The 23,409-nt window shown below is 44.2% G+C and overlaps 4 protein-coding genes, 1 long non-coding RNA gene and 2 other non-coding genes across 8 annotated transcripts; 4 read left to right on the forward strand and 3 right to left on the reverse strand.

Annotated features, from left to right (window-relative positions):
- Positions 1 to 580: 580 nt before the first annotated feature.
- Positions 581 to 6,757, forward strand: LOC142995058 (protein NipSnap homolog 2-like). Its single transcript, XM_076145956.1, has 10 exons — positions 581 to 725; positions 1,695 to 1,834; positions 1,925 to 1,970; positions 2,322 to 2,416; positions 2,654 to 2,724; positions 2,855 to 2,995; positions 3,646 to 3,677; positions 4,408 to 4,502; positions 4,768 to 4,851; positions 5,506 to 6,757. Exons 1-10 carry the CDS (start codon positions 634 to 636, stop codon positions 5,568 to 5,570), a joined length of 861 nt encoding a protein of 286 aa, XP_076002071.1. The 5' UTR covers positions 581 to 633; the 3' UTR covers positions 5,571 to 6,757.
- psph (phosphoserine phosphatase) lies at positions 6,510 to 10,638 on the reverse strand. Its single transcript, XM_076145957.1, has 6 exons — positions 10,197 to 10,638; positions 9,141 to 9,284; positions 8,372 to 8,506; positions 7,650 to 7,795; positions 7,113 to 7,261; positions 6,510 to 7,021 (listed from the first exon to the last, which is right to left on the reverse strand). Exons 2-6 carry the CDS (start codon positions 9,281 to 9,283, stop codon positions 6,911 to 6,913), a joined length of 684 nt encoding a protein of 227 aa, XP_076002072.1. The 5' UTR covers position 9,284; positions 10,197 to 10,638; the 3' UTR covers positions 6,510 to 6,910.
- Positions 10,639 to 11,153: 515 nt separating this feature from the next.
- LOC142995061 (uncharacterized) lies at positions 11,154 to 13,028 on the forward strand. Its single transcript, XR_012961486.1, has 5 exons — positions 11,154 to 11,168; positions 11,316 to 11,654; positions 11,882 to 11,957; positions 12,322 to 12,400; positions 12,874 to 13,028. It is a non-coding gene; the product is annotated as an uncharacterized LOC142995061 (long non-coding RNA).
- Positions 12,108 to 12,244, forward strand: LOC142995511 (small nucleolar RNA SNORA15). Its single transcript, XR_012961530.1, has one exon. It is a non-coding gene; the product is annotated as a small nucleolar RNA SNORA15 (small nucleolar RNA).
- On the forward strand, positions 12,436 to 12,572 carry LOC142995510 (small nucleolar RNA SNORA15). Its single transcript, XR_012961529.1, has one exon. It is a non-coding gene; the product is annotated as a small nucleolar RNA SNORA15 (small nucleolar RNA).
- Positions 13,029 to 14,077: 1,049 nt separating the features above from the next.
- phkg1a (phosphorylase kinase, gamma 1a (muscle)) lies at positions 14,078 to 18,678 on the reverse strand. Of its 2 annotated transcripts, none has more exons than XM_076145955.1 (9): positions 18,596 to 18,678; positions 17,051 to 17,207; positions 16,751 to 16,800; positions 16,539 to 16,604; positions 16,192 to 16,355; positions 15,317 to 15,407; positions 15,022 to 15,175; positions 14,638 to 14,763; positions 14,078 to 14,419 (listed from the first exon to the last, which is right to left on the reverse strand). In XM_076145955.1, exons 1-9 carry the CDS (start codon positions 18,676 to 18,678, stop codon positions 14,153 to 14,155), a joined length of 1,158 nt encoding a protein of 385 aa, XP_076002070.1. In that variant the 3' UTR covers positions 14,078 to 14,152. The 2 variants fall into 2 exon arrangements, with proteins under 2 accessions (XP_076002070.1, XP_076002069.1); XM_076145954.1 differs by having other exon boundaries at positions 16,751 to 16,805; positions 17,029 to 17,207.
- Positions 18,679 to 20,257: 1,579 nt separating this feature from the next.
- On the reverse strand, positions 20,258 to 23,178 carry chchd2 (coiled-coil-helix-coiled-coil-helix domain containing 2). The gene is made up of 4 exons (XM_076145958.1): positions 23,011 to 23,178; positions 22,194 to 22,446; positions 21,695 to 21,905; positions 20,258 to 21,260 (listed from the first exon to the last, which is right to left on the reverse strand). The coding sequence occupies exons 1-4, from the start codon at positions 23,058 to 23,060 to the stop codon at positions 21,250 to 21,252; spliced, it is 525 nt and encodes a 174-aa protein (XP_076002073.1). The 5' UTR covers positions 23,061 to 23,178; the 3' UTR covers positions 20,258 to 21,249.
- Between the last annotated feature and the right edge of the window lie 231 nt (positions 23,179 to 23,409).

Raw genomic sequence — 23,409 nt, forward strand, 5'->3', positions numbered from 1 at the left:
TCTCTGCCAAGACCAATCAGTCCATCAAAAGGCAACTTTAACACATGGATAGGTGAATCTAACCATGCAATCCATTGTGATCGGAAATCGGAAAGTTCCGAGTTCATTTTCCTGAATTCTGATCAGAGAGCATTCCAGGCTTCTTTTCAGAAAAAAGTGGAAAACTCATACCATTCCATCTGGAGCCTCATATGGCTGCATCGTTTTGTCCATGGCCACAATATGCATCAGTGATATTAGGCTAGAATACGAGGAATTTACCTATGTACTTACTTACGAACTACATTACGTACTACAAAGCTACATAATAATGCAAAGGGAGAGCTGTTATCATGATTTAACAATTTATGTTTGATGTTTGATGTCTTTCAGATGTGCTGATTCAGTTATTGCTCCAGTATAAATACAGTGTATACAGGTTGCTCTTTGTTTTAGGTAGTGTTTATTGTTTAAACACCAGTCTCCCTCTCTCCCTCTCGCCCTCTCCCCCTCTCTCCTCCTCCCTCCCTCCCTCTCTCCCTCTCTCTCTCCCGCTCACCTGTTACTCTGCCATAATATCATCGGTGCGGCGCTCTGCCTCCACCTGGCGGCCCGCCTTGGTAGCACCCTGCGCTCTGAGTGAAGCCGTTAAAGATGGCGACCGGAGTCCTTCAGAAAGTGAGCCGGGGCTTGTCCCGGGCTAGCAGCGGGCTTCGTCCGTCGGGACCGGCGGTGCTCTGGAGCAGGTGTGTCCGCCGTCACTGTGCATGTTCCCTCCTCATGTCTGCGGAGCGGCCGGTGTGTTTGTGCGTTTGTTTGTAGCCTCCTGCGGTGGCCAGAATGAGCCCGGGCAAGCTAGCCACCGTAGCCTGTGACTGGCCTTCACCGTGAACTCACAGCACCTAACACACCTAAATGCTGCAGACTCGTCCGAACGGAGTCCATTTAATGTAATATTGCACGAATTTGAAACTGCTAAGAGGATTCCTTCCTTTGAGGTCGTTGTGTTGTTGAGCGCCTCAGATCCTCAAGGTCAATTCACAGTGTGTTTGGAAGGTAATGATAATTATAGATACAGTATGGAGTGTGTGCGTGCCCGTGTGTGTGTTGATGTCTTACACAGTGACTCCATCCCGACTAGCTGTAAGCTTCGTTAGCGTCATTAAAGTCAACGAGTGAACATCAGATGTGTTGACGTTCCTGTCTGCAGTCTGATTGACATACAAGTTTGTTTGTTTAAATGAAATGTAACCTTAAAAAGCATTGAAGTGTATGTCAGACACACGTTTGTTGCATTGGGACGTAAGTGTCAAATTACTATTCACCTTGTTGAGAATGTAACTTCCTATACAAAGGACCTAGAAGTATGAAGAAGTAATAAATATGGTCTCACTCACCTTGGTTACACTAATCCTTAATAAAAACAACAGCTGGCAGCATTAGATAAAGGAAATTGGTGCAAATGAACTACATGTGCTGTGTGTGATTGCCTGCTTGATAAATAGTAACACCTGTGTTGTCCAATCAGGTAGAACATTGTGGATATGTGACAGTAAACTCTGCATTAACCAAGGTCAGGGTACACAATATGTATTACTTCTGCGTACTCTTGGTCCTCAGTAGGTCATGTTACTTTGTCCATGAAAAGCCCTCCAAACAAAGGACTGTCTGGATGAATTCAGCCAGTTTTCATGGCCACTTGCTTGTGTCTCCAGAGGCTTTGTGACATCAGACAGCAGAAGCAGAGAGGACAGCTGGTTTAAGTCTCTCTTTGTGAGGAAAGTGGACCCCAGGAAAGACGCACACTCCACCCTGCTGACCAAAAACGAGGAAAGCAACCTGTATAAAATTCAGTGTAAGTTGCCGCCCCAACATTTATCCATAACAATCATTCACATATATCCTATGAGTGACCGATGACTTATTTTTATAACTTTCTTTGCAGTCCACAATGTGAAGCCAGAGTGCCTGGATGCCTACAACAAACTCTGGTGAGTGTTATTTGACATTTCTAACTCCGTAGCAGCAGTAGAATGAGACCTGGACAGTTGAGTAAAGTGTTGCGTCGTAAAAATACTCCCTAAGCCTGCGGTGGCCTATTCCTGTGAGGTGATTGACAGGCGAGCATGCCTTCAGAAGTTCACACACCATCCTCGCTCATAAGTGAGACGCGTAAAGGCCGTCTATTTACAGTGAGCGTTCGTGGCTAATCTGGGATGTTACATCAAACGTGCATTTCTAGAGAGATTCTAGTCCAATGACAAATGTAACAGTGGTGGAATAATCCTGGAGGTTCATATTTGAAAGCTGATGTGATGCATTTGTTTCTCGTCGACCCCCAGTGAGGATGTTTTGCCCTCTATCCATGCTGATAAGTACTACCCCTGTGAGTTGGTAGGCACCTGGAATACCTGGTATGGAGAACAGGACCAGGCTGGTAAGATTACAAACATCAACACACGACCGTCCTCCCTTTGACAGCTGTGTGTAATCTGCACACTCAAGTATATGGATAAACAAGTAGTAAGATACTCACATCTCCAGTTATGTCTGTAACAAACCAATATTTGTATATGATCGTCTACTTTTTGACATTTTGGATGATTTCGCTTCTAAACATTCCATGCTTATTCAGATCTTTTCATCATTTATCCATGTTCCCCCCCTCCCCCAGTCCATCTGTGGCGTTACAGAGGAGGGTACCCAGCTCTCACAGAGGTGATGAACAAGCTCAGGCAGAACAAGGTCAGACCCTCCCCCCACACATCTTATCCGTACCTTTCCTCTTGATTCTCTAATGCGGCACTAAAACCTGACGTGAAGCCGACAGCGCCACACTAAAGCTCATTGATTTGGTGTCTGTGTGGATCGGCAGGAGTTCACCGAGTACAGGAAGGAGCGGGGCAAGATGCTGTTGTCCCGCAGGAACCAGCTCCTCTTGGAATTCAGCTTCTGGAACGAGCCCGTACCCAGAGAGGGTCCCAACATCTACGAGCTCAGGTCCTACCAGCTCAGGGTAAGAGCCAGATCTGGACCCCAAGCCCCCCTTTTACAACTTAATGTACACCTTTTGCCATAGTCTGTTTGGTATGTGGACCAAATGATGACGCTAATTAGGAGAGTGATGTCGGTTCCCTGGCATATTAAACTTATTCCGGACATTTCTGACCAAGGGGCAGAGCAACACTTCTCATGGGACTTCTGTTGAAATATTATTGGTTCACTTAGACTTTTCTTCCTGCTTGAAACCAAACCCAACCCTTAAATGGCACATGGTGATAATCTAGTCCAAGTTTCGCGGCAAAACAAATGAACTACAAATAAAGGATTCGTTCCTCATTATGCATTATAAACCCGATCAACTGATGCTTCATCCCTGAGTTGAAGCCATCAATGCATCGGCTCTCGGTCTCACATGTGATGAATGCACACGGTTATCTTAGAACATAACGTATCTTGGGAAGGAGAAGGCGTTGTTTTTAAGCAGCAGGAAATGATTGCAGGAAGCTTTGGGCGTAGTTTTTAAACCCGTGTTAAAGCATTTTACTCTGGAAAGATCAAGAAAGTGTAATATTCATCTCTAGTAGCAAAAGCTTTGATTTATATTAATTACACTTTAATAATGGATATTATTGTTTTTTTTCCCTCTTTCTCTCTCTCGTCCAGCCAGGAACCATGATTGAGTGGGGTAATTACTGGTAAGGCAGCTCTGATTCCATTTGGATTACTGCAGTGTAGTTACAGAACAGCTTCACTCCACCAGACCCCCTCATCACACTGTCATTAAGGAGCGATTCCACAGAGAGACCCTGTTCTCAACACTCACACACTCACCCAGCAAGGGTGCATCCACAGACAGTCAAACAAGTTCACAGACAGCTGATTGTTTCTGATGACTTGATATAAGAAACTCAACGCAGATCTCCCTGTTTAGCTTCTACTTGCTATGGCTTTGAAAATGCTTCCAGTGAGGATTAATCAGCAATCAGATACCGCTGTAAAATGCGTTTCTATGTGTTTCTACTGTTCTTCAATCAGCTGCAGCATGCATAATAACGAAAGAGTGCAAGGCAGCGGAGGACACCAGTGTCTCTTAAAAGACTGATGATGAAATAGTTAACATTGCTGCAGATACTGTAGATCGACAAACAAATCAGTAAGTCTAGACTTCCTGGATGTTTGCGAGATCAAGTCGGGAGCGTTATGGTCGTTCTGACAGCGTTTAAACTCAGTGGAGTAAAGTAGCCCAGCCTGTAGAGCTTTCATTAACAACACAGGCTAAATCCAATGATACAAATCGAAAGTAGTCCAAAGTTTGAACTCAGAGATGTTGATAGTGATGTTCAAATTCCTATAAACGCTAGTCAAATGTGCAATGCCTCAGTGCTTTTTGGGCCTTGTGATGACTCCAGTTGTCTGTCTGCACAGGGCCAGGGCAATCGGCATCCGCCAGCACAACAGTGAAGCTGTAGGAGGGTTTTTCTCACAGATCGGCAACCTGTACATGGTGCACCACCTCTGGGGTAAGTGTACAGAACACACGTTCACAAACGATCCCATCCAGTCATCCCCTCCCCTCCCCTCCTTCGCCAACCCCAGGTCATGAGGGATAATTGACATTTGAGGTAGCTGTAAATTGTGGTATACTTTGGGCTCGCATTGTTTTGCTTCCCCCCCAAAATTAGATTCCATCAGTAGGAGGCGCCAAATGGACGTATATCACAGAGTACTTGAGAGTCCTTTTGTACAATAAAATGTCTTTTAACAGTTTGTACGATCTGTTCACAGCCTACAAAGACCTTCAGTCGAGAGAAGACACGAGGAACGGTGCGTGGCAGCAGGAGGGCTGGCAGGAGGTGGTGTATTACACAGGTGAGCAACAAGCCTCCGCTCACAGAGCTGTAAGATCAGACCCAAACTGTCCCTCTACTTATTCACACTCACATCTTTCATCAGGCTTTGATGACGTTACATTGAACCTTTTTTTTATGTACTTTATATACTCTTATGTTCTTTTCTGAGACTTCTTATCTAATGGACTTTCAACGATGTGGACACTCTAAAGCTATGTTCACATGACTGAAGACTGAAGTGTCCCAAATCCACATGTGACACAGATTAGATTTAAGACATGTGGTCAAAAGCCGCATTCACATTCTCGACCTCGATTCAGTTTTTAAAATTGCTGAGTTGTCACAAGTTTCCTCCAACTCGGCTCGGATGGGAACTTCTCTCTGCATTTATTTAACACATTTACAACCTCGTCCTCTCTTCACTGAGCTCCTTCGCTGTTGTAGCTCTCCGTGTTTTTGTTTTTTTTAACGGGTTCACAAGTGCCAACTCTGAATGTGGACAATAGCGATATGCACCACTGACTTTTTTTAAATGATGTCAAAACAAAATCAGATTTGGTTTGTTCACGCAGCTCTGTGTCTGTGGGTTTGGGACATTTTCAGCCTGGAATGTGGGCATAGGATAAATCCAGTCCTAAATCCCTTCTCTTTTTTTTCTTGCACTTTTCCCCAGTCCCGCTCATCCAGCACATGGATTCCAGGATTATGATCCCAACAAAAGCCTCCCCGCTGAAGTGAAACCAAGAAGCTGGAAGCCGACGTGAAACGGTCCCTTTTTTTGAATGTTCACCTCCACCGAAAAAGCATCACTGCCGCAGTTTCGACTTCCTGTTGCCAGTGTTGCCAGAATGCTACACTCCCATCTCTTTTGCTCTTTTTCCTTCATTTCAAAAGCGTCACGAAAAAACAGAGGAGGCAGAGAAACACCCAGCCTCCTGTGTATCTCCAGTAACAATACCAAAGGCTCTTATCGCCCCTTGAGAACGCACAACTGCTGTTATCGGTCTGTGACAGGCGAGGAAGTCGTCTGCTTGGGTCAAACCTACAGATAATTATGTCAAAACATGCATTGAAGCCTGTCAGCCCTACATTTAGAACCTACCAAAGGTTTAAATAAGAAAGAAGAGCAGCTGTACGGTACTGTGTAAAAAATGACTAAAACACCACAAATACTACTTAAAGTGTACAGTACACTGTTTATTTATTTGATGTAAATTTGCAGTAAGCCATGTTGAAAGGAGGAAGTCTCTGCATTTCTGTTACAAGGTCGGCTATGTCGCCACCGAGCAGCGCTGAAGATAGGAGTGATGGTTTGTGAAATGTAATCCTGACGACTGTACTTTTATTTATGTTGCAGTTTTGTGAACCCCCCTTCCCTCCCTCCCTCCCTCCCCCCCCCCCCCCCATAGCCTCCCCGTCATAAGCTTGGTGTTTTACGGTGCCGTGTTCGTAAATATGGCTTCTGCTTTTCATTATCATAGCGGTTAAATTGAATGCTTAATATCACTCTGGGTGACTGAACTTACAGCGTTAAATGTTACTGCATATTGTATTTTCAGAGGTTTTATTATTGAAGTGAGCATGTATATCTGATGTCTTTTTGTTCAACATTTCATTGGGGAAAACAATGGATGGGAAGAATTACAATGAAACAAAATAAAAGGAATTCAAACTACCTTTTTTTAGTCAGCATGTAGTCTTTTAATACTGAGGTGATTGAACTCACCACACATGCACACAATGAAATTCCTTTCGCATCCTTAGCACTCAGAATTAAAACAATTCATTGCACATTTCTGTCATATGCAGCATTAGCTTCCATAAAAGCTTCGGTGCCAAAAGAAGTAACGGAAATCCTCATGGCGCACATCAGGTACACAGTGTTCGATTGTTTTTTTAGTGGTACGTAGTGTAAAATAACATTGCCATACCGGGAAAAAATCTTACACTGTAAACATTGTTATTCATTATAAAAAACTGATGGAACGTCTGAGATGTGCACCAGATAGCACCGAACGCACAGCCGGCCGGTGCAAGTAAAATAGGATTAGTACTCTTGTGTCCTTCATAGTCTTTTGTTAGATCTTCTCTAGTTCCTTTATCAGCTCTCCAAAGCTTGTAACAAACCACGAACTCCCCTCCTTCACCTGCGGCCTGATGACGTTTCCACCAAAGCCGATGAATGCACTCTGAGGGGGGAGGGCAGAAACAGAATTGCTCGGTTAGCAACGACAGACTTGACTTAGTTACCCTATTGGACTACGAGGACTAGACACTCACAGCAGGGGGGGACGCCTCCAGGTCGGTGGCTCCGTCTCCAATCATCACCACAGACTTGAAGCCGTAGTCCTCCTTCAGCATGCTGATGACCCTTCCTTTCCCTCCACTCTCTGCCGTGGGCTGAGTCTCATCAAATCCAGCGTACTCTCCTAAAGAACACAAGTTTGATTTAGCAACACGGGAGGGCTTCTACTGGACGGAGAGGGTTCTCAGGGTTTAGGTCAGTCTGCAAACTATAGATGTTTTCTTTGGGATGAAATGGGTTATGTGATACCTTGATGTTGACATAAAACAAAACAAGCCTCCAATACCTCTAATGCACTAATATCTACTGCAGACGATTTCAATAAGATTACATTTCGTTTGAAAATGTCTTCATCTGCTCATAATCTCAGTGTTGAAACATCTGGAGGAAGGCATGAATAAAATGACAAAATGGATGTCACTGGGTAAAATAAATCATATCATGTTAATCCAATATCAGACTATTACATTAGAAGATATTCACGTGCACGAAAACTGCACAGACTGACTGACCGTTGAAGTAGAACTTGAGGCGGTTGGCGTAAACGTGGTGCAGAGGAATGTTGAGTTGAGAAGCCACGTGCTCCACGATGCAGCGGAAGCCGCCTGAGATGAGGAACACCTTTATGTTGCGCTGCTGTAGCTGGTCCACCAGTTCCCTGGATAAAAGCAGACAGAGGAGTCTTTCAGAAACGCGTCAAGCACGGTCAGGTCGAAAATTGGGACAGAGGGCCTCATATAGGGGCCCTGGTGTACAAATAGAACATGTGAAGCAGACGCAAAGGACGTTTGCTTTGCCAAGTCCATTATTCGCTCTATTAGGACACCTAATGCGTTATTATGAAACTAGACTGTTGCCTGGCTGCTCTGTATCTCTACACCAAGAGCTACTGCATGCCACATCTTTGTGTATCGCCACAAAGTCCTGCAAAGAAAAACAGCCACGACCAGGTGATGGCAGAGATGGGAAAGGTTGACTAGTTGTGTCTGCAGGTTGCTATAGCCGCCATTGTTCACTGGCTGTAAAATGTGTTTGTGTTCACTGCATATTTGGTTTAGATGTTTATCTATGGACATGAGTGTGTGTTTACAGGGTTGACCCCAGGCTTTCACACACAGACAGGTTTTCTTTTGTCCTGTTTTCCTATAACACATTTAAGCGCTTCTTTAATCAACTACCAAAACAGAAATAACACAGATACTACAACAAGAATACCTGATCTCCGTACACTCACTTAATGCCCGGGGTCAGCTGAGGCGGGTGATCCGTTATCAATTTGTTCACTTGTTCTCTGGAGCTCTTGATGATAGCCAGACGCTCGGTCAGGGCCTTTTTAAACGTCACCGAGCCGCCCATGGCGTTACGCGTCCTGCAATATGTAAAAGTAGCACAGGTCAGCATGTTTGCACCAAATCCAGTGACGGGGACAAAAAGTATATCAGTTAAAATGCTGACGAAGCAGAAAGCAGGGCTGCAAGAAATGATTGTTTCCATAATCCATGAATCTATAGAATGTCTTGGACAATCTAAGTTCAATGAGTCCAATGCAAGTACAGGGACTATTGCATCATTGTACTTTGTTTGCTCTATGTACTTTTATACCTTTTCCCACTTTTAAATTTTCTCTCACCAGTATCATCTTTTTATATATTTCCTTTGAAATAAGACTATGGAGGTTGAATTAGTCTTTGTTCATTATTAATTATAATCATGATAAATTGTCTTTGGGTGTTTCAGGGTTAAATCTCAACAATCAACATCGAACAAAAGGTATCACTTTATGTAGACTATAAAAAGGGTCCATTCAATTAAATTCATTTATATACAGATACATTCAAAGACCTAAAGTTCTAATATTCCACTTCTCTGACTGTAAAGAGGATTCAAAGCAGTTAAAAATCACAACAGGACCACAACAGTATGCGGCAAACGTCCACTTGTAGCAGAAGAAGAAACCACCTAATGACACTTAATGTGATGTTGACATGACACTGCACACTTACATCTCAGCGACTGCATCTCCAACGCCGCAGAATTTGGCCAGTTCATCAATGCCCTCTTCTTTAATAACTGTGCTGTCCACGTCAAAACACACAGCCTCCGCCCTCCTGAAGATCTCTTTAGTCTGTGACTCTGTGGGAATCATCCTGGGAAGGAGGGGGGAAAAACGGGAGATGGTCACACAAAACAGCAGGGCTCCAGTTATGAAAATGAGAGCCTGCAAGTTGCATGCATGCAGGCAGCCAGACAGCATGACAAACATTAAGTGTTAAATTGTTTCACAGTCAGCGGCTCACAGGATGAACGTGCAAGGGAAACGTGACCTCTGGCATCTGCTACCAGCTGCCAAGCTCATTGTTACACTAATCTGAGTGTGCAGGCAAACTCATTTGGGATGGAAAAACTAATTCAAATACAGAAGAATTAATCTTGTGATCAATTTGATCACTTTTAAATAAGTCAGCAGCACAGGGCGATTGCTGTCAGTAGGACTACAAATAGAGCCACCTTCGCATTGTTTGTGCTGTGACACATCAACACAATCGCTTGTCAGGGCTCAGCTCAGGTCTGACACAATGAAGCTCAGTTGGTGAGGCGAGGTGGGAACCGACAGCGAAACACAAACTTTTCTTGACTTTTGACTTTGGCTTTGTTTTCCGAATCCAGAAGCAAAATGTGTACATAAAAAACTGACGTCGTGAATAGAACTATAGAAATCGAGCCATATTTTCAGGAAATGACGATTTGATATTCGATTATTTATTCTATGAGGGAAATACAATTATTTTTGTCAGGTCGGTTTAGATATTTGCCAAGCAAAGATACACCCGCAACCATCAAACCCACACACACACAGACACACACACAAACAGCGTGCTCGAAGTAGGCATAGACATACCGGGCGCGGATTGCGTCACCCAATTGAAGGAAGAGAGCGAAGAGATGTAGCGCGACTACACGGCTGTGGAGGCCGGTCGCATAATAAAACACACCCATACGATTATTATTAATATTATTATTATCGGCGATTATCGATGAAGACGTAGCATTTTATTTACCTGATCGATGATGTGATGCCTTGGCGATTGGGGACGAAAAGGGCAAACCGGCCAGGCCGCGGTACAAGCTTGAGGCTCTTCACTGTGGCAGAATGCGGAGAGTCTCTTCGGCTACCCACAGCAGAGGACACCGTCGGCGGGGCGCTGACAACAGCTTGTGCATTGGCCAGAACCGTAACCGGCTCACCGAAGAGTATAGGCGAAACGGCGTAGTGAGCCAATCAGGGAAACACCGGTTGATGGATCCCCCGCCTCTCATTGGCCCGTTTCCATGACGACACCGGCGTAACGAGTACGAGGACACAGTTTGAGCGCGCGCCCCGCACTTGTTCAATTTACTTTCCCCACCCGAGATTCGACAACATTGTAGCTAATCAATTAAAGAAAAACTGAAGAATACTGAAGAATATTCACGGTATATCATGATAATAATTTCGGGTTATTGTTCGGAGTAACGTCACATGGCCTGAACTTGACAGACACGCCCACATTAACGCAGTGCCGAGCTTGAAATTGGGCCTGTCACGTGATGTCATCTGGCCAATGAAATCCTCAGGCTGAAGCCCGAGCCTCCAGCCCTGCATCCCTTCAAATGTCGACCTAACTGGGTCAGTATGAGGTTTCATAAGCAAATGTTTATGATGATTCCATAGAATGTGTGTTATTAAATTAGATGAGTGAGTGAGTGAACTCACCTGTAGCCATTACACTATACACTCACAATTCACACGATGATGTAATCTAAAGTCTGACACAGAACAGGGACTCCCCCACACACTCAGTACTGTGAGTGTGAGAGGAAGTGGAAAGAGGAAGAGGAAAGTTAACATACGCACAGGAAACTTTAACGTAAACCACCAGGGGCAGCTCAAAGTTTTGTTATTAAGTGGACACTCCCAGTCTAATGAGTGAAAATGGCACCACGATGGCATGAAGATGAACAGGTTACTGCACAAATCAGCTCCCATTACGGTAAAGATACTTGGTCACTTGATCATTTGAGGTGTACTTACATCTATCTATCCCTGGCGGACAATGACGTCATAGCGAAGATGGTGTTTGATTTTAGGAGTTTTGCCACCAGTTTTGGGAACTAAAATACTGTATATGTGGATGTAGTGCGCGGTCTGGACTGTGTGGGGCAGCAATGAGCTGCGGACCAGACAGTATGCCGAAATATACATAAACGAAGAAGAAATCCGGCGCTGCTATTGGAAGGTGATGCCGTGGCGTGGATGCTAAAGCTAATGTGTTATAGCCGCGTGGGCACGGAGGACACGCGTGAGGAAGGAACTGAGCCGCAGAGGAACGTCGTGGCGTTGGTGCAGGGAGCTGGACGAGTCACGGCCCAAAGAAACAATGGAAACGCGATTTTGCAACTCTTGTTTGCTCAGAGAGAGCTCGTCTAAGTGCTGTTGAGCAAGACACTGAACCCCCTAACTGCTCCTGATGTGTGAGGTAAGGTTGACGACTCTCATACACGTGTATAGATCTGTGATACGAGCCAGACAGCTTCTCACCTCATCATACTGATAATTTAGCGTCATTTCCCCTAAACGATTCCTGTAAATGAAACCTAGCTGTGCTCATTCTTCTCATAAATGCTTTCAATTTGATTTCGTGGAGAAATGTGTTTGTTTCACATGTGGAGGCTATGATTGGTTAATGATGTCGTGTCATTTCAGTGAGATGGCCTCAGCCTGGATAAGTCGTCCACCGGGGAGTGCACCAAGCTGAAGATCTCGGTGTGCGCTGATGAAGGTGAGGATGAAGAGAACATAAGCTGTCTTTCTGTTGCTGTTAGAACTCGAATTATGCTCTGATTAATGCAGGAATTGTTGTATTATGACTCTAATGTGAACCCTGGTTGGGTCACGGATCCCCAGTGGACCTGTGAAGACCTTGGTTAGCGCATGGCCGAATTCTGTTCCAGCTCCTCTGTGATGGATGCAGTCAGACACCATGCAAGAGCCTCCTCTCACTTCTACATAATGATTGGATGAGCGCTGCCTCGTGCCTCATCCAGCAGTGTGGGAATGAGGACACACCAACACACAGTACATGTGGAACTTCACCACATTTTAAGATCGATTCTGATTTGGCAATTTTGTGTTTTTGTTCACAGCACGAGTAGACGTTTGCTGACTCGCACTCAGTCACCCTGCTGGTCAACAAGACCACCCATAGCCGTATGGAAGAGGACGGTACGTCTGTAGACTCAAGACACACCACACCAGAGGCATGGCCGAATTCTGCTCCAGCTCCTCTGTGATGGACGCAGTCAGACACCATGCAAGAGCCTCCTCTCACTTCTACATAATGATTGGATGAGCGCTGCCTTGTGCCTCATCCAGCAGTGTAGGAATGAGGACATACAGGATACATGCAATACAGTACATGTATGTGTTCAGCTTGAGAGCGCCTTCGCACGGATTCTCCTCTCACCCCAGGTTATACATTCTCATCCAGTCACATGATCTTTGTGTGACTAATAGCTTATCTTTGGTCATTTCCTTCAGACGGTTTACAAATATTTAATTTACACAACTCTGCTTTGTACTTGATTGACTAAACTCATCATAAATGCAGAATCATTACGTGTTGAAACGTCCATGAAGGTTACGAGTCCTCACAGTGATGACCAGCTTAACACACTTTCTTTTCTTTCTTCCAACAGTTCCATGATGGGAATGATGGCTGTTGGAATGCTGCACCCTTGGAAGCCTCCTGTTGTTGCATATGTAATATAGATCACAAATGTAAATCTTTATTTTTGTAATAAGTCTTCCATTTCTGAAATATCTTTAATATTTCAAAATAAAGATGTCAGAAGAAATACTGTTCATATTCAGAACCATCAGCGGTATTTTCTGGGTTTCTTTGTCATGGATTTTGGGAAAGTACTTATCTCAAGACAAGCTAGAACCATGAAATTTGCTCTTGTGTTATCTTATCTAATTTTCCTCATGTTTACTGGACAAGCAGGCTATTGTGACATAGTTGCTTCAACTTGCTTGTCACAATACCAGACACAGGGTTAAATGCCTAGTTACCTTGGCATGGCAGAAGCTTAAACAAAACATTCAGGGTGCGGTGGCTTCAAATTATTCCACACCTGTGTTATCAGTTAATGATGGCAGAGTTAAGGCTGTAGTGAGAAGCCAAGTTCAGTAATATTTCTACAGAGTAGGAACATGTTTCAAATAAGATTTTAATAGTTTGTCAGCATACATTTAAAAGTGCTCACATTCATCATAAAACCCTGTTGCACTGTTTGCAAAAAAGTAATCCTGGATCAGAGCCACATGATGCGAGTTCATGCCATTCAAGTATGCAGGTTCATGGCAGCATCTGCAGATAGCTCCTTCATGCTAGTCAACGTAATGTGAGATTCGCTTTCACTGCGTCAGTCTGAAAAGATGAACGCATTCTATGGAAATAAATCCAGAAATATGATGGATAATGGACGTGACGAAGAATTCCGATACGATAAGATACTTTGCATTGGCTTTATGGTAAATAAGTGCCAATGATGGTAGTCGTATGCTATGTTTATGTTCCAGGCCAGAGTGTCTGACAGAAGTATTTCTTTCTGATCAGTGTGAACGAACCATTATAGGTCATTAGACCACGTATGCACTATTGACTTTGTGCATACGTGGCCTTGAATTAACAAACAATTGTCATATTTATGATCAGTTGCTCGACTTATAGTCACATTGTTGTTCCCTTAATGCAAACAACCTCTTTTCCCCAAATCCCCACACAACAAACTAACTAACTCTTCAAATCTAAATCTAAAGCGAGCAGCCATCTTCTTCAGCAGCATTTAAAGCAGACTGAACCAGAGGTAACCAGTTCACTCTTAACTGGTAATTAGAGTTTACCAGTCCATCCCTTTACACAATAAGGTAGGATACAACAATCCACACTCGGCTGAGGTGTCCTGAGGGATGTTACCAGGTGTGGAGGGGCGAGTCTTCGGCCTCAGTAGTGAGCGACAGCAGGATTGCTTTAGGAGTGTTCTCGAAAAGTGCTGCTCTGTTCTGGGTTTGACCTTTCTTCACCCAGTGGCCATAGATCTTGAAGGCGCAGGCGTCGATAAGCTTGCGTATAGGTTTGACTGCGTACGGGTCGCTCTTGATCACCTCCTTGGTGACGGGTTTGGCGCGGCGGTAGTTGCAGTAGATTCTCATTGTGGCGAGCACAGTCATGCAAATGACCTGTAGGACAGAGTCCAGTGGAGTTTTAATATCAAGGTAAATCATCTGTATCATTCAGTACAAATTCATCCAGGACACACTGAAGTAATGAAATGAAGTATTTTTACTTTACTTAACACCACTGATTTCATTTGTATCATCTGTAGCATTACTGGGCATTGATGACATGATTAAAATCTGCCAGAGGGAAGTTACAGGTTATTCCTTTCACATCTCACCTTGAAGCGCCTGTATGGACTGAACTGTCGCACTTCATCTACCACATACTGGGAGAAGAACGAGTGGCTGAGAACGTCGGTGGCTGTGTAACGCTGCCTCGGGTTCACTACCAGCATACGCGAGATCTAAGGGCCCATGGAGCAATGTGATGAATCATTATTTAACCCTAACCTTAACCCAAAATATCTTAAAAGCTGCTGTGGGAGCCAAACCCTTCAACAATCGCTGACTGAGTCAAAACAACGTGCAACATGCAAAGTATTTAAATAACCCACATAGTTTGCATGTCTGACCAAGTTGCATGTCAAGACGGGAAAGTCACCAACCAGTCAGGACTCACATACGTTGCCTTAACTCAAGTCTCCAACCAAAGCACTTCATACCAAGTCTTTGGCAGTATCTGAGCGGTCGTCCCACTCTGGAGAGGTGAAGTCGTAGGTCCCTGCCAGGATCATACGCAGCATCAGCATCTGTTTCCTGTGCCAGAAAGGTGGAGAACCTGCGAGCAGCGTGTACATGATCACCCCAGCACTCCATCTGCAGGCACAAACATGCTTACTAAACAACGGTGTCATTTCTTCTCTTGTCTGTATTATAAGATGGTTAACATATTGTCAGTGAGCTACCGGCTGTGACCGAACGCTTGTATTGCGTTGTGTGTTGTTACTGGACACTCACATGTCCACAGCGCTGCCATATCCTGCATGTTCTCCATCCATGGAGCACTCGATGATCTCAGGGGCCAAGTAACCAGGGGTCCCACACACCTCTACACGAGAGATGGGGAGATGAAAATATGAAGTGGTTTTGTTGTGTCTTGTGAACTAATAAAACCACCTCCACCTAAACCTAAGCATTTTGTACCTGAACAGTGAAAACAGATCTAATGTGGGGACAATCATAATCAAACACTTTGACGTTCTATACAAACCACTCGTGCTCTCTTCAAAATGCTTTCAGGGAAGCTCTAGTGTTGTTCATTGAATATCAATAGAGCAAGAAAAAAGCATCTGAGGGTCAAGTTGCATCTTAACCTTTGTCAGACCGGCAGACAGAGTTAGCGAGATGGAGAGAGGGGGGACGGAAGGGGGGAGAATGTGGTGTAACCCAACCTCCACCCTGACCACCGGCACCTACAGCTGAAACATGTGGCCTCGCTTCACTGCGGCTTGTCGACAGTAAACAGGACACCGATAGGCCCTCAGCTTTATGTGCTGAGGGTGGAACTTCTGCTGGATCTCTGTTCTGTTGGCAGCGAGCATCCTGATACTGCAGACAGATTATTTACATGCCAGACTCACACCTACTACTTGCTGGTAAAATGACTATTCTCTTAAGAGTCTCAAATATTGTGTCACTTTGCCCCGTTTGATGCAATGAGTTAATGTCAAACATCCACAGGATTCTGACTAAAAACGAGGAGCTAAGCCTTCACTTTAGGGAGAAGGCCATGTTGTTGCCCCTTCCCCCCTCTCTCTCTCTGTCTTTGTCCGCACTTCCTGTCTCTCCCCAGTGTCGTACTTCCAATGAAGCCACAAATTCCCCCCAGAGACCTTTGAGTTTCTGATCCGGCTCAAGCTGCACAGAGAAACCAAAGTCGGTCAGTTTGATGTTCATGTTGTCGTCCAGCAAGATGTTCTCAGGCTTCAGGTCCCGGTGGACGATGTTCTGGTTGTGCAGAACCTGGACCACCTCCAGCAGAGCGCGCATGATTTTCCTGCAACCAATGCAATGATACACAATCGACAAGAGTGATTTGGTGAAAAAGGAAATCAATCAATTAAAAAATCAATTCAATTCAAATAAGACATATCAACCTTTTCCATACAGGAACTGCTTTAGAAATGTTCTTCTAACTGTATTTTTGTTAATGAATTGGGAAATAACTAGATTGACTGACCTGGTTTCCTTCTCACTCAGAGTAACTTTCTCTGTGAGGTAGTCAAAAAGTTCACCCCTCTTCATCCTGGAGACACAAAGCCAGCAGCATCTCAACTCTCACATATCTCATAAGGGTGTCATGCTCAGCGGCAATACAACCTGATGGAACCAGACTCTACTTATATATAAATATATTGTTCAGTCATGTCAAACTTGAGATCGGCTGCTTACAGGTCGAAGACGAGGAAGAAGAAGGCATTGGACTCATAGCAGTCTTTGAGCTGGACTAGAGAGAGAAGAGAGTGAGACCATGTTCCACATCAGCTTATTTATCTAAACATCTACAACTTCACAGAACAAGACATATATTTAACTGATACCATATGTGGAGCTTCAGAGAGCAAAGGCTGGCTGACCTCCTCAGCAGGTCACTGGGACAAAGGCCTCATGTGACTGATTGGTCGTGTTATGAAACAGATCAACCAAACTCTTCTCCTGTGTGCTCTTACTTATGTTGTCCTGCCCACAGACTTTCTTCAGGATGTCGATCTCCTTCAACGTCGCCTCTCTGATCTCCTCCATCTCCTGCGGAGTCATCTTATCCGAAGGGGTGATGTCGATGATCTTCACGGCGTACTCCTGAGACGTGCGTTTGTCGACGCAGCGACGCACCACGCTGCTCACTCCCCTGAGGACGAGACAAACACTGAGGTCTTGGTTGTCGGCGTGTCGCCATGTTTGCACAGCTGAACTCAAGGGAGAGATGTTTGTGTTCTTAATGCGGCATAAAACTTAATAGTGAAAATAGCCATTATATACTTCAAAGGACGCTCCATTCAGTAAGAAGAGGCATCAGCTCCACGCTTTTCTCTTAATCCTACATAATGTCACTGATAACGTTTGATTCTCACCAAAATGTTTGAGTGGCAAAAAGTCAAAGGACATTTGGAATTCATTTGATTTAATGTCTTTCTACTTCTTGCCAACTCTTCAACTTGTTTCCCTTGTTGACAAAAGTTTGGTCCAAGGAACAATACATTAAAGTTTGTGGCTGACCAGGAGTGGATCCAGGAAGAACCCATATATTTTGGGACATAGGGTGCTTTTCCATATGTTTGTCGATTTGTCCAAAGTAATGGGTTAATCTCAATGTAAAATGAATGATAGTCTATTATAGACTATCAATACGTGTAATTTGGTCCAGATCTGGATAAGTAATGCAATTAATTCCTCATATTAGTATAAGTGCTTCTATTCTTAGTCTTCCTCTGCATTGGTGGAGGTATAGTATGAGCTCTAACCATTGTAGTTGAGAGAAACTGGATATTCAGCATGAAGTGAAGACAGCAAATTTGCTTTGGTGTCGGAAAAAACGACCAGGCGACCAACATGAGGGACCCATGCTAAATGTCCTCCTCCACTGTTTGAGGACCGGCCTGAGGCATGTGAGGAATACTAGCAGGGGGACATATTGTTCACATCCAGCCACCTTATTGACCCATGCGTGAAGAGGCCAGGGGAACTGCATCATAAATCAACGTGCCGACCAATCCGGCGTCAGCTCTGCACACTGAAGCTTTGTCCAAAACTAACTGAGCTGAATGAAAGGCGCCTCCTCACACACTGGGCACTGCGGTTTCTTCCGGAACAGCACCACCATGTGACAGATGGCTGGGAATGACAATGAGCTGGAATTTTCGGGGGCCTTGAGAGGAACTTTCAATTGAATTCAATGACTAAGTTACAAGATCTGATTTTGAGCTGTAATTTATTCAGCCATGGCTGTAAAAGCCAAAGAAACTAGAGAGAGAAACTAAATATTAGGAGCCCATTTAAGTTCAAATTGAAAAGTGGTAAGATAAAAATAAAATTAGGGATTTAATCAAACAATAAATGAGAAAATGTAAAAAATAATAAATAAGATGCGAAAGATGACATAATAAAAAAAGTTAAAGGCACAAGTTAAAGTAGGTTAATAAAAGTGAGTAAAAAATAATAATCCTGCATATATGTGAGGTCAAATAGCTCATGATGGCGTGTTTGATGTGTTTGATGATAAGTGCTTTATGAACGTACCTCCCCAGGATCTCCTTAGGCTCATACTTCTCGTAAAATTCCTGGGCTCCCACCCAGTCAGGGATCTCCTCCTCTTTGGTCATGATCCTTTGACTTGTTCACAAAGGGGACAGAACTGCTCTACTCTCCAGCTCACAATGGGCTGCAGACAATAAAACGTCAAAGGTCGACCAGCTTCTTCAATCACACCACCGTGACAATATTGGCTTTATATTGACTCATCAGAACTTCAACCACACTACAAATGTGCCCCAGCTTGTATCTTCATATCAACAGCAGTATCAATATTCACATGACACTATCAGAGAGTGTTACGGGTAAATTCTATTGGGATGTAGCTCAGTGGTGGGGCGCAAGCTTTACATGTATGAGGTACTAGGTTCAATCCATAGGCATGTGGTTACTACAACTTCTGTCTGAGTGCAGCCATGTGCTGTCCTACAGCTGTGAAGCAGGTGCATTTTGGATTACAGTGACCTCCCTGTCAGCAACACATTTGTATGTTTGCTCACCTCAGACTAGATCCACCAACCAACAGATAAGACAAAATCTCACGTGTTGTTTGTTGATGATTTATTTACAAATGAGGCGGTTTATAAAGGGATATTGTTGAGAGAGAGAGAGAGAGAGAGAGAGAGAGAGAGAGAGAGAGAGAGAGACAGACACGTTGGTGTCATTCCATGCCCCTCCATATCACTACGAATATATTCCCTGTTTCGTAATCCGGCATCGTAATCCTGATCTCCTCTCTTTCTGCGTCACTATTCGACCTTCTGCGGGCTCCAGCACAAACACATTTGCTCTTAAACGCCACCAAGCAGCTGTGTCTCCACTCACCCTGTCCGTGCGTGGTCAGTGTGCGCTCAGCCGCCTCTCCATCGCTCCGCTCGGTGTGTGTTCGCGGGGGGAAGTCGGTGAGAAGGCGCGACTGAAAGGTTCAGCTCTAATGTCAAAGCCAAAAATAAAGCGGCGCTTCCCCGGCAGCACAAACACACATGTGATCCACAGCTCCCTTCGCTGCTCCACTTTCCACGATTACGCACAGACGCACTGAGGCTGGTTCGTGGGCTTGGACCGGGAGCGGAGTGACGGGACAGGTGCATGCTGCGTCCATGTGATCCCGCTGCTTTGAGCCTCTTAGAAACCAATAGAGAAAAGAGTATAGATAGAAATGTGTCTTCAAGTGTCCTCAAACAGAGAGACAGGGCCGGACAGAGCACTATAGGGGCCCCAGACGGACTTTAGAAGCCCCCTCGACTGGTCACCACAAAAATGAGGTAAATGTAATTGTTTAACAAATCCTAGTTGATACATTGAACATAATGCATAACTGAAAGTAGAACAAGTAAATGAAATTACAAAGCTGGGAAATTCTCACACGTATACTTGTATTGTCGTCATAAACGAAAGTAAACAAGAAGAAAATGCGTGAGGGGCTGAAAAATGTCTAGATGGTTTCTGTACCTGAATGAAGTAACAGTTCAGTGGGGTGTGACATTGGGTCAAGTTCTTTGAGGCTGCCAAATATATACAAACAGGTGCAGCCAATTAAGCGATTATGCTTGCAACTCAAAACTACTGTTTGTTTTTTGTGTATGAAGCTGAGGATGATGCAAAGGACAGCAGGTCAGTGAAATAACATCACACACACACACACACAGGTATTTTGATGAAGTGCTTTATTTATCAGACGCTAGTTAGAAGTACAGTGTAATTGTACAGCAGTGATCAGGTTTGTTTACAACATAATGACTTCTACTGATGCAGCTCAGGTTTGGTTGGATGGTTTTATTATTATTATTATTATTATTATTATTATATGTACTACAAAAATCAATTAGTTAAGTAGTGCAGCTAAAGAATCAAAGCACTGAAGAAACTGATGCAAAACATTCAACTTCAAACATGCAACACCAAAATATATAAATATTATATATAAGACTATGATTACAAGCTGCGTATCACTCCTGAGAAATGAATGCATCGTACCATTAGACTGCGTCGATGCATTCATTTCTGTGAAGGTCGTGGTGTCCAAGGAAAGTAAATCTTAAGACAACTGAAATCGCTGGCAAAGGCTTGAAGACGTTTCACCTCTCATCCAAAAGGGTTCGTCGGTTCTGCCAGACTGGTGGGGATTCACAGGTTTTAACCTCTGTGGAGTCATAGTCAGGGTCGTTGATATTCCTAATAAGTTGAAATCAGGGTCGTTGATGCGCTCGATAAGTCCTCCTGGTTGTGATGCTAGTAGTTAGAGTGACTGGAGTCTTGGGGGACAACAATCACTCTAACAACTATCAACCAACCTGATTAGGACTGATCGGGAGCATCAACAACCCTGATTACAACTACTCAGGAACATCAACGGCCCTGATTACGACACCACAGAGGTCAAAACTCCGAATCCCCACCAGTCTGCCAGAACTGAGGAAGCGTTTCAGATGATGAAGAAACATCTTCAGGCCTTTACCAGCAGGTCCAGTTGCCTTAGAGTTGCTTTCCTTGGAGTCTGATGGTAATTGCTGACTTTGTTTTACTACAAAAATACTCCATGTTTATTGAGAACTTGTATTACACCTTTGTATCCAACATGGGTGCTAATTACAGGTGTGTACGCTTGTGCGCTCGTCACTCTTCAGGATTTTGTCTCCTTCTTATGACAGACCTGTGGAGAAAAGACCGCTTATTATTTAACATATTCACACTTTCACCTATTTCTAGAGTCAAATTTTAATTGTTAACAAGCATGCGAAATAGGCAATATCCAGACAGCTGCTCCGCCCTGTGGCCACATGTGGTAGTGCAACACTTTACAACTCTACAACTACATACACAGAGCAAAGTGCAAAGTCATCTGGCTGATATGTGTGGATCACTTAACGCTTATGCAACTATCCTTAGATGCAGAGCCAAAACAATTACACAACGCTAAGGACAAGAGACAAGACAAGACTGGAGACAATAAATAAGTCATCACCAACGCTTCAAACTGGGCCAGCATTGAATCGGAATTGAGAGCAAGACTCCCGTATACTTCATAAGAGGTTAGGAAGCGAGACACATTTCAGATCACACAAACGTTCACATTGCTACACTTACCATTGGAGAACTTGCACTGTTTGAGCACCTCGCTGAAGCCCTCGCACAGCTTGTAGTCGCTCTGGGTCTGTGCACACTCAATGAACTGTTTGAGCTCATAGGAGCAGGCCTGCTGCTGGGGGGCCGGCTCCTGCTGGTACATGGACTGTGGCTGCTGCGGGTACATGGACTGCGGCTGCTGTTGGTACATGGGCTGGGCCTGCTGCGGCTCCTGACACACACACACACACACACACACACACACACACACACACACACACACACACACACACACGGCAGATACAAGGATCAATCACAAGTCTGAATATCACATTTGAACTCTTGAGCTCATTTATCTGAGGAGGATCCACTGCAGACGGGCCATGACGCCAACGATTGTTAAGATATGAGAATCAAAAATGACCTCACAATACTTGAGGCATGCAAAGAGTAATCCAGTGCCTCTTAATGACACACTAATCCACCTTAAACAAGTTTCCCCTGCCCACGGTTCATTTACCTGGTAGGTGACGTCAGGCCTGGCGGGCTCAGAGTGTCCTCCACCGAACCCTCCGGTCATGGCGTGGCCGATGGTGTGGCCCACGGCCGAGCCCACTGCCACTCCGGCCGCCGTGGTCGCCATCTGAGCGAACATGCCCGGCTGCCTTGGCGCAGCGGCGGCGGGAGCGCCCACGGCAGACGGGGCGGCCTGCATGGGGGCCGGGGCATAGGAAGGTGGGGGGGCTGCCCTGGCCATCGGAGGAGGAGCGTGTCTGTAAAATGGAAACGCATAAATAGAAATTAAGCCCAACATTCTACAACGGACACATTTTCAATAGTTTTCTAATTTTGACTCTTTGTGAACTTTGTACACACCTGAACTTTACCTGTCCTCACCCATTGATGTTTAACCCTAGTGTGGGTTAAACATCAACATTGGTCATTGATTAACCAGAAATGTTGGCAGTCTTTGTTTATAATAGCAGATTAAGTTTTCATTCATTATAGTTTGTGGTTAGATGATGAGTATCTGGCCATATCAATGTCCAAACTCCAATCTCCATCTCGCTACTTGAAGCTACAGACTTGATGTTGATTAGAGGTTTAACACCGTGACCTTCATTTGCTTTTCTGGCTCCATTTTGAATAAACACTTTTGAAAATTACCGATGACATATTCAGAGGTAACAAACATTACATACAAACATCGCAACGACCTGCGAACTAACTATAATGTGGATCCCGTGATCCGCTGAGCTAGCTGTGACTCGCTAGCATGTTGGTTAACACAAACTGCTGATCATCATTACGTTCAAAACGGTTTCCTCTTCTCTTACCTGGCTGGAGGCGCCATCCTAGACGTCCTGCTTCTGCTCCCTCTCGGCATTTTGAAGTATTAAAGGATTTATTTGATAATTGTTGGGAGCTAAAACTGTAACCTCACTAGTTTGCTGTCACCGTTGCTAACTGAGCTAAGCGTCGACCTCTGGTAATTCCGGAACCTTCCGTGTTGTTGCATCATTTATCTCACGGGTAACTTCCGGTATCCTGATGCAATAATTTCCCTTTATAAAATTACTGAAAAACTAAATATACAAAGAAAAATTACTTCTACTATAACTATGTTAGGGGGCGTTTTATGTCAAGAAATCAATACTTTTACAACTGAATATTGTGGGTGTAATTATGTAGTTATGGTTTTTTTCAAAATAATAAAAACATATACATACTACATG

Source organism: Genypterus blacodes, unplaced genomic scaffold (assembly GCF_046128005.1).
Source record: "Genypterus blacodes isolate CSIRO-AG114 ecotype Tasmania unplaced genomic scaffold, CSIRO-AGI_Gbla_v1 ptg000032l_1, whole genome shotgun sequence".
Taxonomy (NCBI): domain Eukaryota; kingdom Metazoa; phylum Chordata; class Actinopteri; order Ophidiiformes; family Ophidiidae; genus Genypterus; species Genypterus blacodes.

Coding starts and splice junctions, on each gene's coding strand:
- LOC142995058 (XM_076145956.1), top strand. CDS start 634: ATGGCGACCGGAGTCCTTCAGAAAGTGAGCCGGGGCTTGTCCCGGGCT. Junction 1,835..1,924: donor CAACCTGTATAAAATTCAGT/GTAAGTTGCCGC, acceptor CTTTCTTTGCAG/TCCACAATGTGAAGCCAGAG. Junction 4,503..4,767: donor CATGGTGCACCACCTCTGGG/GTAAGTGTACAG, acceptor ATCTGTTCACAG/CCTACAAAGACCTTCAGTCG.
- psph (XM_076145957.1), bottom strand. CDS start 9,283: ATGATTCCCACAGAGTCACAGACTAAAGAGATCTTCAGGAGGGCGGAG. Junction 7,262..7,649: donor CCTCAAGTTCTACTTCAACG/GTCAGTCAGTCT, acceptor TGTGTTCTTTAG/GAGAGTACGCTGGATTTGAT. Junction 7,022..7,112: donor TGGAGGCGTCCCCCCCTGCT/GTGAGTGTCTAG, acceptor CTCCCCCCTCAG/AGTGCATTCATCGGCTTTGG.
- phkg1a (XM_076145954.1), bottom strand. CDS start 18,678: ATGACCAAAGAGGAGGAGATCCCTGACTGGGTGGGAGCCCAGGAATTT. Junction 17,208..18,595: donor CCTAAGGAGATCCTGGGGAG/GTACGTTCATAA, acceptor TCTCGTCCTCAG/GGGAGTGAGCAGCGTGGTGC. Junction 16,806..17,028: donor CTGTGGGCAGGACAACATAA/GTAAGAGCACAC, acceptor TTCTCTCTCTAG/TCCAGCTCAAAGACTGCTAT.
- chchd2 (XM_076145958.1), bottom strand. CDS start 23,060: ATGCCGAGAGGGAGCAGAAGCAGGACGTCTAGGATGGCGCCTCCAGCC. Junction 22,447..23,010: donor AGGATGGCGCCTCCAGCCAG/GTAAGAGAAGAG, acceptor TCCATTTTACAG/ACACGCTCCTCCTCCGATGG. Junction 21,906..22,193: donor GGCCTGACGTCACCTACCAG/GTAAATGAACCG, acceptor TGTGTGTGTCAG/GAGCCGCAGCAGGCCCAGCC.